Source organism: Parasteatoda tepidariorum, chromosome 4, assembly GCF_043381705.1.
Source record: "Parasteatoda tepidariorum isolate YZ-2023 chromosome 4, CAS_Ptep_4.0, whole genome shotgun sequence".
NCBI lineage: Eukaryota > Metazoa > Arthropoda > Arachnida > Araneae > Theridiidae > Parasteatoda > Parasteatoda tepidariorum.
In genome coordinates, this window is record NC_092207.1 from 88,258,626 (window position 1) to 88,275,790 (window position 17,165).

General features: G+C 31.3%; 1 protein-coding gene across 2 annotated transcripts; it reads right to left on the reverse strand.

Moving 5' to 3' along the window:
- Positions 1 to 1,206: 1,206 nt before the first annotated feature.
- On the reverse strand, positions 1,207 to 14,052 carry LOC107444230 (trypsin-1). 2 transcript variants are annotated; one of them, XM_043048523.2, is made up of 8 exons: positions 13,835 to 14,052; positions 11,722 to 11,976; positions 9,232 to 9,351; positions 8,648 to 8,724; positions 5,442 to 5,536; positions 4,596 to 4,858; positions 2,579 to 2,745; positions 1,207 to 1,421 (listed from the first exon to the last, which is right to left on the reverse strand). In XM_043048523.2, the coding sequence occupies exons 1-8, from the start codon at positions 13,884 to 13,886 to the stop codon at positions 1,239 to 1,241; spliced, it is 1,212 nt and encodes a 403-aa protein (XP_042904457.1). In that variant the 5' UTR covers positions 13,887 to 14,052; the 3' UTR covers positions 1,207 to 1,238. The 2 variants fall into 2 exon arrangements, with proteins under 2 accessions (XP_042904457.1, XP_042904456.1); XM_043048522.2 differs by having other exon boundaries at positions 8,648 to 8,736; positions 13,835 to 13,992.
- Positions 14,053 to 17,165: the final 3,113 nt, after the last annotated feature.

The window sequence follows — 17,165 nt, forward strand, 5'->3', positions numbered from 1 at the left end:
GTGATGGCATGGCTTTGTGAGGAAACAGAAATCAAATACCCAAATATGCAAGAAAACTATTGTTACCGTTTCCATCTTCATATTTAGCTGAATGTGGATTTAGTGCTGTAAATGATTTACTGGTAAGAAAAAAAAGAAAGGGAAATCGCCTGGATATAACACAGTGGGTAGACTTGAGGCTGCAAGCTAACCAAATTGGAAACTAACATAAAATCTCTGTGCAGCAAGCGCAAGGATCTCTCCATATTAAATTATTATAGAAAATTCTTTATGAACATTATTTCGAATTTGAATTTTAGTTTCTCATTATAAGTCGAAATTTTACTTACTGTGTTTCGTCAACAATTTACTAGAGATTTCTCACTGAAACCTATCATTTAAGTTTCTTAGGTGAACAAGGAGGACATAAGAATTTTAGAAAGGCTTGAGTGGGGCATGGCACAAAAAAGGTTGGGAAACACTGCTCTAAACCCAGTAAAATCAAGATAATGTTGCTAGAACAGATAGTTTCGAATTCATAGTAGATGTAAAACCCTCGTGATTTTAGTTTCAAAACGAATAGTTCTATTGAGTTAATTCGATTCCCCACCAGCAGCTTCTAGTCCCAGTCACCTATCCTGCACGACAAAAGGATACTCCTTTCATACACCACAATATAATTAAGCGACCTATACTTTTATTATAAATAAGAATTCAGTAGTTATTGATGGCTTATTTGGGTTTGGGGGCAGTTCAAATGTTACAAGGGATCTTGCACTGTTGCTTAGGTTAACAGGTCGCAATACCCCCCTTGCACTTTTTCATAAAATTAGTTATAATCAGTTACATTTAATTACCGATTTGATGTTTCAAAAATGTATGGTTTATTTATTAAATTAATTTTAAGAAAAGAAATATTTATCATCACGTGAGCCGCTTTTCGAGAACAGATGTTTTCGAAAATTTCATTTGCAATAGACTTAGTTTTTTTTTTCAGGCAGCAGTGCCATCTATTTTCGAACTTTGTAAAGTTAAAATTTAGTGGGGGCAAATTTATATTTTCTAAGCAGAGCGTATCAACGCTTACGAAAAATCTTCCGTGATCTTCGTTTCGTTCTGTAGAACAATTTTGGAGTAAGCTTTTACGTTTGCTGCGGATAATTGAAGTTCAGCTAAAATCTAAGAATTATGTGTTTTAAAAATATGTATACAAACTGAATTCAATCAATCTTTTTAAAAAAATTTATTACGTTTTTAAGTTATGTTTTGTTCTTAATCCAGTCAATGAAGCTCGAAACTCTGGTGTAAATTCCTGGATAACCGGGCTCACCACAGCTGTATCCAGAAGAAACTATACCGACCAAGGAGTATGGTATACTTGGATGAAAGTCTCGTAGGTTTTTGTCGTTATCTTTAAGCATCAATGGTCCCCCGGAATCGCTCTAAAAATAAAATCTTGTTATATTATTTGAAAATGTTAATTGCAGTTAGGCGATTTTATTTACTGCCCGAAAGTCCCATATATTTGAACTTCTCAAATGCTTGTCCTATAGTATAAATCCCGTAGGCTGAGAAAAATTCTAAATACAGTGAACTTGGCAGTTTTCAAAGAGCTAGATTTTCTTATTAGCCAATGACTGCTAGCTGTGCGTATCAGCAGTTTTCAAAGTGCAGGGTTTTCCAACTAGCCTACGACAGATACCAATGGATAGATATTTCAAATTGGGTTTATTATTCTTTCACAAATACTATGTAGCTAATTTCATAGTGCCTCACTTATCGCTGAACTCCAGTTTTGCCAAACAAAAATGTCAAAAAGAATTAGTTATTTTTATGGCAAAAGGTTTGCCTTAAAACTGACGAGCAATGAGGTTCAAAATAAATATTTCTAGCCTTTTTAACCATGGACTACTCACGAAAGCTGGGCAATATTCACAATTTTTTCCCATACTGGAGTGTTATAAGCGAAGTAATTAATTAGCAATACAGATAACGGTACCGTTCGCTGATGTTTTATTTTAATTTATAATTTTAAAAAAAACTGATGTCTATTATAAGTTAAAAAGACACTTCTGCACTCACGTTATTTGAATGAGAAGTGAGTGCAAAAGTGTCGTTTTAACTTTGAACCAGCGATGCGTCTTTTAATTAACTGATGTCATAAACAGCAAAAGACGTATGTTGTCCATTATGTCATTACAATGAAATTACATTTATTTTGAGTTAATTAAAAATATGCGTTTATACCAAAAATTATTTCGTATTGTAAAAGTATTTCCTATATGTAAATTTTAAATGAAAAGCCTTTTTTTTCCTGATAAAAAAAAATTCTGCATTTAATAAAAATGTGATCCAGAATTTCATCAAGTCTGGGATTTTAGTTTTATACATATATTTACATGATTAACATAAGGACAAAAATAATTTAAGAAAAAGAGATTAACGAAGAAAATTAAGATATATATACATCGTCTTGCATAACAAATACTTACTGTTATGCAGAATGAAAGTTTTAATGATTAAATTTCCGTTTTTGGAATATTAATTTCGTAATAAGTATAGAAAATTTAAAGATAAAGTTCACTACAAAAATTGTTACCTGACAAGCATCCTTTCCACCTTCTGGCAATCCTGCACAAATAAACTCATCAGTTATTCCATGCGGTAGGACATTGACAATCTTTGATTTGTATCTTTTTTGGCATTCTTCATTTGATACTACTGGTAATCCTTCCACTATGTGCAAAACAGAAGTACCTCTGCCACCTGAAAAAAACCGAAATGAGAATGTAATTTTTATGATAAGTCCGTTTTCAAAAAGAATATAACTAATTGAATAGACATATTTTTATAAGTATAATACCCAGAAAGCATGTAACCTTATGGCAACGTTGTGTCTTAATTTTCATTTTATTCTCACGAAAATTTTTGTACTTTTTAGTACAAAAATTTTCGTGAGAATAAAGCTTTTTTCAATACAGCAAAAATATTGCAGTTTCGAACCTTTCATTATAAAAGGAATAAAAATTATTTTTTAAAGCTTTTCTAAAAAGGATTGTCACTTTGGGTAGCTGAGCATACAAGATGTTGCGAAAAGAAACATAATTACCTAGATTTAAGATTATTATCTCCTTAAGACTAGCTTTATTCAAGGATTTTTTCACGCTTGAAAACCCTAAGACAACCTCAATTTTCAGGTTTTTATATAGACGGTTGTTCTCCAATGTTTTGGATTAGGGTAATGTGTGTAGAATGAGCAGATCTCGTTTAAAGGTTAGAAGGTTTACACGTAAACCGCATAAAAACACTTTTAGGTTTACATTAAAAGTTTTTTGCTGAGTGAAAATAAACCTTATTTTACTATCTGGGATATTATTCCGTATCGAAGAGATCGCGAAAATCTTATTACAACAGTACCTGCATTGGATACCTATATATGTATTGTATTAATAGGGTTTAGGGTAGATACCTATGGGGTGATTCAGAACTATTGTTCAAAAGTGGACTTTAAGAAAAGATCAGAAGCATGATAACAAGCTAGAATCATATCATATGGTAAAATTCAAACTATCTCGTGGCCACATCGTTCACTAGATCTGTTCCCAAAAGATTTTTTTTTTTCTTTTTTGGGATGCATGAAACCTCTGGGAAATTGGACAGGGATTTGATGGCACACATCGGTGTAGCACCCACTTTAAAACTTCTTTTCAAAACTTAGTGAGTGAACTCGATTTTGCATCGTAAAATAATATTTTGTCACCTGTTTCACATTTTTTTTAATCTCTGGCTTTGTGAAGTGCTTAATGTTTTCTACCTTAACAGGCATATGATTCTTCGTGGAATTCGGCGAATCTTAAAACCGTTGATTCGCGGACTTCCGAGAATCAAAAATTTATATTCCGACAAATTTTTAATCTAAAATTTAAATTTCATAACTTGTACAAAAAAATTTTATCGAGACATTTATTCCGCCCTTACCAGCACTCTCTTTTCTTTTTCTTTCTGTGTTCTTATTCAGGCGCCATGCATTTTTTACGAAGAATTGTTAAAGAATAATGCAATTTCGGGAACACGAGACAGAAGAAGAGGGAAAAAAAACAGTTTCAAAAAATTCAAACCTGCCTCGAATTTTTTCCCGTTAATCAGTTCCTGAAAATAAGGTATTAAATTCAAAAAAGGAATTTCAGCTGTTATATAACAATACAACATCCTTATATTTTAATAAACTGATATCAGTATTTTGTTAATCTTACAGAAATATCTCATCTTAATTATTTTTTTTCAATAGCAATTTTACAGTTTTTTAATACTCTTTGCAATCTTAGACAGAAAACAAAGAAAATTTTTCGAAAATTGATTATCCAACATTCGCTTATAAAGAGTTATTTATCTTAAACATTCACAGAATTTCATAAAACATTGCCGTATATTTAGTAGGAAGCTCCTAAAGAAGTATCACAAACATGATGTCAAGAATCAACTTTTCAATGCGCTAATTAAATCGCAAAAGGAACGTCATCTAACATGCTTCAAGAGGTGAATAAAAATTTTTTTTCAAGGATTATTTTTAATCTAAAAGTATATATATATGTACTCATTTAAAGCCGACTACTTACCAAATGTAGCATCTCCCCAACCCAATAAAGTTGTATTTTTTCCAACTAAACTCATGGAAGTTATTCGAGGAGAGGGCAGGCAAATGTGTGCAATCATCGGATGCAGCAGTTCTTCGTGCAAAGTCAGAATAGCAATATCGTTATAAAATTTCCCTGGAATATAGCCTTCATGAACCACAATTTTCTTTACAGCATATGGTTGTCCTTTATCGATATGAATGTTGCCAACATGCACCATGTACATAGTAGGATCTGGTTTCTCCCTTATAGGCGAAAGGAAATACTGTTAAATGTATTTTATAACCAAGCAAAATAATAATAATAAATAAAAAAAATAACCAATATGAATCACACTAAACATAAAGAAAACTATTTCTAGACGTATATCTTTGTATTATATTACACACGTCGATAGCCGGGATGCGGAATAACCTGGTTGGCAGGGCGCTGGTCTCATTTTCGTGAGAACGGGAGTTCGAATCCAGCCAGCCGAAGACTCCCCGTGGAGTAAATGGTGACTGGTGCACGCTAAATATGTCGAGTCACGAAATCCTCCATGCTTCCATAACTAACTATGCCTCTGGTGGGACTGAATTGGAGATTGATAGTTCCCTAATTCACGTCAAAATCACGATCTGTGGATGTATTAATGGGTCCGCTCTATAAAGAGGCGTTGCAGAAGTCGAATTCTTAGCTATAAATGGCGATACTGGAAGACAAGAACAATTGCACCCCTTGCCTTAATGGCCTACGACAACAACAACAAGTAGATATTTATAAAGATTATACTAAGTACATTATTTTGAAATTTTAGGAAAATAAAGAACGTTATTGACGACATCTTACCTTCCTGATACAAAGCAATGAGCAGCAGAAAGAATATGATTACGATCTATTAAGCTTCCGCCGCACCAGTGCACACCAGCTTTACGAATAGATACCTATAATTGCATAACTTAAAGTAAAGAAATAGAAATACTAAACGATGAATATATATACCGGAAAGAAATCGGGCATTCTTTGTCCCATCTAATAATAATAAGTATTTGCTTCATCATTTCCTATCACCGTATTGTATGTTTCATCTATCAGGTGTTCCAAAAATTAAGGGAGATTTGATAAATTAACTAAAAGATATTTGTTAATTTATACACACGCACAGTGGCGTATAGTTTGTCTAAAATAAGAACTCCTCCAGACATTCGTCTGGACCTGTGGCGGTGACTATGGTAACGAGGTTTGACTATTTCAAGTAGGGGTGCGGGGACAATGTTTTGGAGTGGTTTCGGGTCGGCTTGAGAAAGGGAATCTTTTTCTTCAGTCTATTATGTTACTCCTCGAGTAAAGCTACCCTCCCTAAAATGCGCCATTCTTCTTTCCATAGCACCAGAAGGCCTCAGACTTTGTGGCGGGAGGAGTTCTTAGCTTAGACAGACAGTAATTTTAATGTTTAATGACTATTTACCCATTATTGAAGAAAACCTTAGTTATCTCTCTCGAGATCTTCATTTTATAAGTTTACACTTGAGTTGATTTCAAAAGCAACAAACAAGGTTAATAAATAAAAATTTAAAAAAAAAGAGCTAAAGAGACGTTAGATGTTACCGGATATGAATCCTAAAATTTGTCTCAAAATCTCGGGAGAGAGGAAGACAGTTTCCGATTTGAATTGCTATATAATGCACAGGATTTGAACACAAAAATATGGAAACACTTCTAAGCTAACTCTACGTAAACAATCTTTCTTTTAGTAGCAAATGTTTCGGAAGATTTTACAAGGCAAAACTGTTGGCCCAATTTGAAAGAGGCTTTTAGTTTTTTAAAAATGATGTTCTTTATACCCATGCAAATTTCCAGTTAACCAAATTGAGAAGAAGAAGTTTGTAACTTCTTTTTATACTCAGTTGCAAATTAAAAAATGAAAAAGAACGAGCTCATGTTACTTTGCTACTGAGCTTTTTGAAACGACGTTGCACAGCCTCCCTTTTGCTTGCTTTCTTATTAACAAAATAATTCATCAACTAGTAATAAGAATTATTAAAAATGACACCTAAAAATCATAATAAATATTTCGCATTTTAAGAAACTGATGGAAGAATAATAAATATTGTGTCCTGCAGACGATTTTCTTCTACGGCGAATCAAAAGTAAAAATTCTTTGTCTCGCCTTTGATTTGTTAAGAGCATGTCAGCATAAGACCAGCCATTTTTAGTTGTCCAATTAATTACAATGCTCTTGCAACGTCATATAGTTGTGTCTTTTCCATGAACGAATGTTCTACTTATTTATTTATATATGTCGCCAAGTCATGGCAAAGATTGTATAATGGAACGGAACTATAACCTCTTTTTAATAATTTTTCTATATATCGTAAAAGATAGCATGAATTAAATTTTTGTCTGACGTGTTTAACTCTTAGAAGCTTTTAAATTTAAATTGTGTATAATGTATATTTGTATAATTTGATAACAGAATAGAGCGGAATTATATGCAGTCGCGGGTGATTACTTAAATCCTATACTCGCAATGCCTCGAGCCCACAAAAATAAGCGCCTATTCTCAAAACTCAACAGACGTGAATGAGGAAAGATCTGAAACAGAAAACATAAAGATTCCAACAAAAAATGTCACAGGGGATAGAGCGTTCGCCTTCCAATGAGGTGACCCGCGTTCGATCCCAGCGATGGCTGGCCGATAGGAATTCCGCATCCGGGTTGCACCAACCACAGTGCTGACGTAAAATATCCTCAGTGGTAGACGGATCATGGGCATGGGTTAGAGTCTATGGGTATCAAGCATGATCTTTCTAATTGTGCCAACAGTTTTGCTATGCAAAACATTTCCAGCTAATAGAAAAATTGTTTATGTAGAGTTAGTATAGAAGTGTTCCATATTTTTGTCCAAATCCTTTATGTTATCGGTATATTATATTGACCAGGTAAAATTAATTTACACTTATTTCTTCTTATCGTGTAATACGTAATGTATTTCTAAGTATTTTTTCCATTAAAGTTTAGTTGAATATTTTGCAAATCCGAGTAATGTGTAAATCCAAGTCCACTTTGTGGCTATTAACATGTTAACAAAATGTTCTTACACAAAACTATAGTTATTATATATTTTTTAAACAAATGATCCTTTCTTTAAAAAATAAAGTTATCTTCTTTTAAGACTAATGAGAAAACAGAGATGATCGAAAGATGTTGTGTGATTACACTTTGGTTAGTGCTGAGTCTCCTAATTAATCAAAACGGTACTAAAAATCTTTAGACTATAATGAGTGTTGTCAAATAATTATTACAACTAAAAACATTATGTTGTGCATAAACTAAACTAAAATAGTAGCTAACTACATTGAAAAATCTAAAAAAATATATTAATTAAATTATGTTTCATTGAAAAATAGTTTCATTATTCTTAAATTTTGTTCCATTGAGTTCGAATTTTGACGACTTTAAAAAAAATTCTTTAATGGCTTTTAAGAAAGTCTACATGAAAGTGATAATCATAAAATTGTTTCGCTAAAATATATATAAATTATCAAAAATTTTTGATATAAGGATTTTGAACTATTACATTAAAAAAAGCTATTGGGGGATTTAAGAAAGAAGTAACTATAAAAAATATTTTAAGTTTAAAATAATTATAGGGAGGGCACGTACCACCTGTGCCCCACCCCAGACACTACGCCTATGCTGATAACCGTTCTTCACTTTTGAGATCAGTTTTTCACTTTTGTCATTAACCCTGATTTTATGATGATCTAGAAATCTAGTCCAAAACCCATGTTAAGATTTCATTTTGTTAGCTAATATAGCACTAGAGCTGCCCTAGAAGGTTATCGGCGACTGTCATCCTTAAGGATAAGCCATGAAGTAGATTTGTCTTTCTTAAAAAGAAAGGGAACGGAAATCTTTATTTTTATCTACTTATCTAAAATATCTAGATTTACTTAGCAATTTATTTCTTCAAAATAATTTTTTTTTTTCAAAAATAAATCTTTAAACTACAAAAAAGTTTGAGTTAGGGCGAAAATTGAACTCTAACTTACCATCCATGGGAAATCCCCTTGTCTAGATGAAACACCGCCAACAGGTAAAACTGATGGGCCTTTTGAATCTTTGAGGTCTGTAATAGCAGCTTCATAAATTTTTTTTTTTTTAATATCAAAAACAATTTCGTACATATGCATAGATAATTAAAATCGTTGCACACAATCAATAATTCACTTCCAAATAATGACATACCTGCCAACTTTTAATCCTTTCGAGGAGGTTTTTCCCCAGTGGTAGTAAAATGAAATTTTAATTACAATTTTAGGCAGAAACATACGCTGTATTTTGAAAAAGCTTAAGCAGAACAGTATTACATCTTATTATATATGCTTAATTTTTTAAAAAATAGTGGTTGACAAAAAGATTATAAATTAAGTTTATAAATGCGAGGAATCTATAGAAAGTATACATTTTACTACCACTTTAAATATAAAAATAAAATTTTACACCCAAATGCGTAAAAGTTGGCAGGTATGTAATAAGATAGAAAACATTTTCATTTGCTTAGTACATCAAAACAACTCATATTATTCTAAATATTTATTGGAACAAATAGTTTAGTTATAATAATGCCTCTTACCAAGCGGTGGATCGAATTTGTTTGGATTACTTTTATCCAAAGGTGGTAAACTGTTTTTAATCTCGAAAAATTTGTTTTCTGTTTCTGATAGTCCGGGGGAGTGAATAACTGTTCCACATTCTGAAAAAGATTAAAATTGGACTATACTGGAATTTAAAAAAAGAAAGTTCATTGCACTGTTTTCTTAAATTTTCTCTTGCATTAATTTTCTGTAAAAATATAAAACAAAGATTGCAAATGAAAACATACTAAATGAGCCGCATCGAAGCAGGGCCCCTCGAAAGGAGTTTGCAGTAGAAGATAGGGTCTCGGTACTGATAGTGACCTTATAATGATAGTGATAGCTCTGTATTGATAGTGATAGCTCTAAGCTCACTCATTGCGATGCATGTTTCAGCTGGTCTTGTGTTAGTTATATGCAGTGATGATTCCAGCGTGTTATAAATACTATGTAAAACAGATAAAAGTCACTTTATTTCGTGACCTGAGAATCATATAGATTGTACATACTTGTTTTAAATAATTTCCATTTATATATTCTTTATCGATTTCTAATTTTGATTTGTAAAATAAAATATTGCATATTAAAACAATGGTAAATTAATTGGTATTATCTTGGATGATGAGGGTAAAGAATTATAGTTTTAGAACTTTAATAATTTATTTCATAAAAATGTTTTACAATTTCTTCTGTGTGTTTAATTTTAAGACGGCTCTGCTCTGATCGAAGCGAAGTTTCAAGTTAGGCAACAGGGTGTACTTCGAAGTACTAAAATGGTTCTAAAGTACTAAAATGTCAGAGAAAGTGAATAAAACATGCTAAAAAAATATTGATATACTTCGTAAAATAATGAAACTAATATAATAATTTGGCCAATACAGTATAATAAGAGCTTTACTTCGTGTCTTTTCAATCAAGCTATGTCATTATGTGAAAAATAACTAATTTTTGATAAAACAGCGGTTTTCTAGTCTAGAAGTATTTATTATAGTAGTACAAAATTTTATCAATGAAATATAAAAAAAAAAAAACTATTTTGTAGTCGCAAAATTTCGAAGAATTTTTTTCAAAAAATAAATGTACTAACAAAAGATAATTAAAGTCTATGTGCATGCATATTGCAATATTCGGCTCTACCTGTAGCGTGGATCAAAATCCAAAATTAAAATAAAAACTTCGATTGATTTTGTCTTTTTTTTGCTAAAGCAAGGCTCTAAAATGTGTTTTCTTAAATACACATATATTTTTTTTTCTTCTCTAAAATGGGGCAGTAAGATTAGATGAGCAGAAAACCGTTATTCCATCTCTAGATTTCCTTAGATTCTTGTAGGATTTAATTTTTTCTGTTTGTCACCATAATTCTCCATTTAACTTAGCAGGGGCAACAACCTTCTTTTTATAGCAACACCAAATCATTTTTGAACAGATGCAGGCCTCAAAAATGAAAACACATCCAATTAACAAAGGATTGTCTGAAAACTAAACATTTTTGTATCATTTTTAGGAAAGAATAAATAGTCTTTCGGGGAAAGAAAAAAAAAAAGATAATCAGTTTTTCAAATTTTAAGCTATTTTGATTTGGATCTAATCGAAATACATGATGTGATTAAAAATAAGTAATTCTGAACTAAGTGTGTTCACTAAGAACACAAATTTAACAAAGCACGTTTGCTTTTAATTATACAAAATATAAGCTTTGCGGATGACTTCAGTACAGGGCTCGAAAAAACTCAGAAATTTTACCCGTCCCCGAGGACGGCTTGTCCAACAATGCACCCGTCCTCCGTTGAAACTAACCCGTCGCTTCGAAATAAATAAAAATATAATTTTCTCCTATTTATTACAAACATTCATATAAATTGCACAATGAATTAGTCGTCACTAGGATTACATTATACAGTAATAAAAAAAAATACTAGGTTATACTAATATTAATAGTAACCTAGTATTTCTTTTATGAAATAATTTAAATGACAAGGGTCAAGTTATCTGGAATGTCAAGTTATCCGAGGGTACTGCGTTTTTTAAATGAATCAAATATGACGTTTGCCAGTTCCACAATCAAGCCAATGATTTACAGAGGTTTCTGAACAGAAATCTGAAAGGGGTTTTCCATTCAGGTAGATGTTCATAATTGCTTTTAAAGCTTCTTGTTTAAGACCAGTACGTATTGTGTTTTTTTGTAAGTTTATTGCTGTAAAGCCCCTTTCAACCGCTGCAATACTCCCAGACAGAGAAAACATCAATATATGAGCAGTATGTTGCTGTATTGTGGGTCATTTTGCTGCCTTGTAACTTACAAGACTCTTTGTAAGATAACAAAAATTGAAAATGTATCACGAACATTAACGGGAAAATGGCCGTCCGCGCGGACGTCGGATTCGAGAAATTCGTTGTCCGCGGAGAATTTTTGACCGTCGAGGACGGGCTGTTTTTCGAGCCCTGCTTCAGTAGCACTTTTAACTTTTAAATAGAAAGTTAAATAGTACCTCTTTTTCTTGCGTTTTCTTCGTCGATCTTTTTCATCAAGGTTTCTCCAAAGACCAATGGTACACCACAGCAAACTCTGGGCACATTATCTCCAACCCATCCACACAGAGTTGGCCAACCACCTAGAGCTATGGACGCAGCAGCAAAATCACAAACTCTTATGTCCATGCAAGGATTTACACTTCCACCAGCTCCGGTACAACTTGGATTCATGTGAGTGTAGTTCCATCTCAGGTAATCTTGCAATACTCGTTCTATTTATGCGTTAAACATATATATATTTCAATAAAATTATCCATCAAGCACACTAAAAAGTTCAGTATAATTTTTTTTTTCATTAAGGGAAAGAGGATTTGGATTCATGACCCAAGCAAAATTTTGGTTTACATGGTATTATTTCTTGTAAATTGTCTTTGCTTGTGTATTTTGTTTTTGAAATAATATTTCTTCTTCTTGTGCTATTTCAAATAGGAGAAATTAGATCGATATGGTGTATTTTATTTTTAAAGTTTTTATCATCAAATGATATCTCTAATCTAAAGAAACCGCATCTTTCATGGCAATAGCAATATGCACCCTACAAAAGTAATTTTTGGATACGCCACTGTTGCACACGATTATAAAATTTGGTTATCTAAATTATAATTCCATGTAAAATGTATTTTTTTATAATTGTTTTATTAAATAATAGTCGAAAAGTTTTTGAATAGCAAAGTATACAGATTTTTTACATCATTTTGAAAGAAAGTATGCAATTTCAAATGACAATAATATAGAAAAAAAAAAAGAAGAAAAAAACGATAAATAGTCCTCAAATTTTTTTAATTTTCTTTTTTAAGCAGATGACTTTTTAAAATTTGATAACTCTGTAAATATTCGACCAATTTCGTTTAAATTTTGCATTTTTAAAGTTTAAAATGCTGTAAACATTCATATAACTTGAGTTTACCATTATGAAACAAAATAATTAATAATTATTAGCAATTATTTTTTACAAATAGTTTCTTTCATTAAACTTATTTTATAATTAAGAGCGAAATTGTTTCGATTGGCATAAAAAATGTGGGGAAATTCGCAAAAAATGAGATTTTTGAGGCTCAAAGCTTCGTCTGCACTCTTACCTTAACTAAGAGAAGCATATTTAAATTGTCAAAGATTTGAATCCCCCCCCCATTAAAAAAGTATGTTAATCTAAAGAAAGATTGTTTTTGCTCCTGATTTCTTAATTTAATCTTAATTAATTAGCACATTTAAGATATAACTTATAGAACAAAATTAATCCATCTGTTCTCTTGGGGTGTCATAAGTGAAGATTATAAGTACTATATTAAAATATGAAATGAAGTTCTATGCTTCATGACATTGCAAGAAGAATTTTCCGTCCTACGAAATTACGATTTAGCTGAAAATATCTATCAACAAAAAATAAGCATAAAACTAAAATAAAAAAAAGAATAATAAAATTTTAAAAACTATATTTTTCAAACCTGATAACGAAAAAAGTTGAACGCATCACTTTCGTATTAATCTAGAAAATGCCCCTCCCTTTCCAATTTGGAGTAGAAGACCTGCGACCTACGTTTCAGGTCTACGTTACGATATATAAGCTGACCAGCATCCATCCGAAACTAAAAAACTGGTAGAAAAATTTCTAAACAAATGCATCATTCCAATAATAATAAAAAATTCTGTAAGAAAATCTCTGTGAAGGATTTCTATTTTCAGAGTATTAAGTACTATCAGCAAGTTTTCAAATATCCGTTAAGAAATTTTTCCAGCGTTTAAGTTCTGGAAGTGCGCTGGCTAACTTAATATTTATATATAAAACGCAAAATATATATATATAAAATATTCCATCCCTACATAGCGCTTTTGGAATTTTCGGGCAACTTTAGCTATATCCGAAATTTGGCACTATTTTCGGCAGTAATATACACAGTTCGTTTGTACAAACAATTCTGCAGTAATAAAGCAGTTTGAAAGCTTTTAATCCTATGAATACATAGATTTCGATAGTTTGCGTTGCTTGGTTGTTCCTATCTTTACAATATGATTTTGAAAAGAAAAATACGTGATTAGCTAAAAAGGTTTAATTGGAAAACTTTTACTCACCATAAGCACAAGATAGTCCACAAAGAATAGAGAAAAACCAAATAGAAATCATTTGAATTTGATATTTATCTATTTTTACCAAAAAAAAGATTATTTGCTGAAAAGCTTCTCAGTGAATGCTTTTTCTTTCAAGGACAAGAAGCTAAAAGTTGATGGTAGAATTTTTTTTTCCTGATGAGAAAAACTTGTTATTGAAACCGGAACATTGACGTTTCTACATCCCCAGAAATTATCATCGCAGTGTGTGTTTTGTTAAATAATTAGATGAAACTTTCCCTTTCTCAATACTCTGCCTGAAAATCAGCCCGAACACCGAAACTTCTGATTCTTAGTTCAAACGACTACCTGAATTTTAATTCTGTCAATTAACTACCAATATCTGAAAACGCCTCCTTATTTATTATTTCTCGATAATTTTATGATTTGGCTTCAATGAGGGGAAATTTTATTTGAATAACTTACGAGAGGTGAAAGTTTTAAAATATGAACAATTAGAAGGGAGATGTGTGCTCCTTCCCCCAAGTTTATAAATTTTCTAAACATTTTTTCTTGATTTAGGGGACGAAATTAAATTAGGATTCACAAAAAATCTCTTAATTTCACTTATAAGAATTTTTTTCCCTTCAATGCTAAATACCGGCAAAAGGTTTAATTATTTGTACCTCCTTCTTGTTTTTAACATTAAGGATTTTTAAACGATAATTCACGAAAATTTTCTAAATTTGTCTGAAATTTTAACAGATTCTCAATTGTTGAGGGGGGCATATAACAAATTCTTCGAAGGACTTTTCACTCATCATACTATTCTATGCTCATTAAATACTTATTTGGTTGGCTCACAATTAAAATTTTTCCCGGAGTGGTTTTTTTGTTGTTAAATTTCTTAATTTGTCTTTTAAGAAAAGTTTTTAAATAAAATTTACTTTATACAGGGTATCTGCTACATTTTAGATTTATAAATCCATGACTAATTCTAAGAATTTTTCATGACTTAACAAAGTTACTATTTGCTACGACAAAAACACAACAATAAACTTAAAAAAGCATTATAACATTTATTGAAATGATAGGTTTAACCAAAACTGTTATATTCTGCATCTTCATATTTATAGATTCAGGGATGAGTATTCAGAAACTAAAAAAAGAGAAAATCCAAGAAAAAATATACACAAAAATTTGACAAAAAAAAGTGAGATTTTTAAACTTGCAAACCATATGATTATAAATCCCGATGATTAATTTTAAAACTGTATGAATATGAATCACATGCATGATTTTAAATTGAGAAAATATGAATCCCGATATGAGGTTTTTAAATCACTTGAATATGAAACTCTATAACGAATTTAAAAAATGCGGAAGTACAAATCATGATGCGTAATTTTTAGATCATGTAAATACGAATCACGATGCATAGTTTTTAATTCGCGCGAATACGAATCCCAATGTCTAATTTTTAAAGCCCGTATAAATACGATCGATGTTTAATATTACAACCGCAAAAACGAATCACGACATTGGATTTTAAGCTCGCATGAACACGAATTGCTACATAGGGTTTTAAAAGCGCGATATTGAATTTTAAAATCTCGTAAATAAGAATCGCAATGTACGATGTTTAAAGAATCGCAATGCGCAACTTTTAAATCAGGTAAATACGAAAATCCATGTTTGATAATAAAATCGCGATTTTAAAAATGCATAAATACAAATCGCGATATTGGATTTTTAAATCTCGTAAATAAGAATCATAATGTACGATATTTAAATAGCGTAAATTTCAAATCAGGTAAATGCGAAAATCGATATTAAAATCGCGTGAATAAGAATCGAGATATCTGGACTTGGGATTTCTAAAAGGCTTGCTTGTATTCTTTAGACATAATAAACAAAAATTTACTAGATTAAAGGTCAGCAGCTAGGACGTTGTGTGAATTTTCTGTTTATCTTTGAAAATCGTAAATAATTATTTTATTTCAACGATTGAATTTTTTTTTTATAAAGAAAACGGGATATTTATTAAAATTCGAGCGAAAAACTCTCATCCCCGTATAAAGGTCATCCAGTTTTATCCCGAGGAAATGATTTTTAGAGAAACTTCAGAGGGAGGAATAAGGACAATACTTTCGTTCCGCGGAAAATTAAATTACTCATAAAATATTTTAATTTGTGCAACAAAAAAAAAAAAAATTCTGCGGAAATCCGTGAAAGAATCACATCCCTGTAGATTTTAAAGCAGAGTAAAGAAAGAAGTACTTCTGATTTTTCTATTCTCATTTCGGAGTAAAAAAAAAAATTCGCCAATGATTGGCATGCTTCAGCTTGAATTTTAAATTGATGAAATAAAAAAAAATTCTGAAATCACAGAAGTTTAAAAGATAATTCGCTCTAAAAATATTTCTTCTTTCATTTTTTGAAAGAACGCCATAATTTTTAAAGAACACGATAAAAAAATTTAATAAAATATGACTGTGAGTGGGGATTTTGTTACCAATTCAGACTTTCGGAACACCATGAAACTAGGGAAGGGAAATTAGAATTTTCGGCGACCTAAATCCATGCCTTTAAAAAAGATAGTTAAAATCATGACAAATTTTGTTCAATATCGAAACCCATGACTTTCCCTGTTTATACCAAGAAAGTGATAAGTAAAGCCCGGAATTTCAGGCAATAAAAAATGCAAAAATAGGCAGGCAAAAAGGCATTTAAAAAGCNGTATATTGTGGCGTCAAAAGTAAGAAACTAACTTTAGTAAAAATACGTAACTAAAGAGATCGACTGTGCTGGTTTTTAAGAATAGGTTCTAGGTATCCATGAATAACGTCCCCCTTCTATACCACTAAGTTACACACGACACCATAGTCTCCTTTTTGTGTTATATTACACGAACACATATAAACAGTTCGGAAATAAAACACATATAACATACTTTAAACGTCGTTTTTCCGCAAAGGGTTTTAATGACAATTGAGAGCATAATTACATATGTGCTTATTTTGACGAAAAGAACTAAAAATTACTTAACCTGAGTTTAAGCGTTTTTACTTTAAGGAAAATGAATCTTTCTTTTTTGACAGTAGCACAATAGAGTATTCTCCTTCCGTTATTTGTTTTATTTTATAGTAGACTATATTTTTCTGTTTCAGTTATGAAAACATTCGATAAAAACATTGTGAAACGAAGTTAAATCTTGAGATATAACATCTTTAAAATATAGACATAGATGAGAAAATAAATATCGCCTCTCTAAAATACATAATACGGAGGAATCGGAATGAAGACTGCAGCCGCGTAGCGGTCATAGAATTGAGATAGTATTTCAACTCAATGG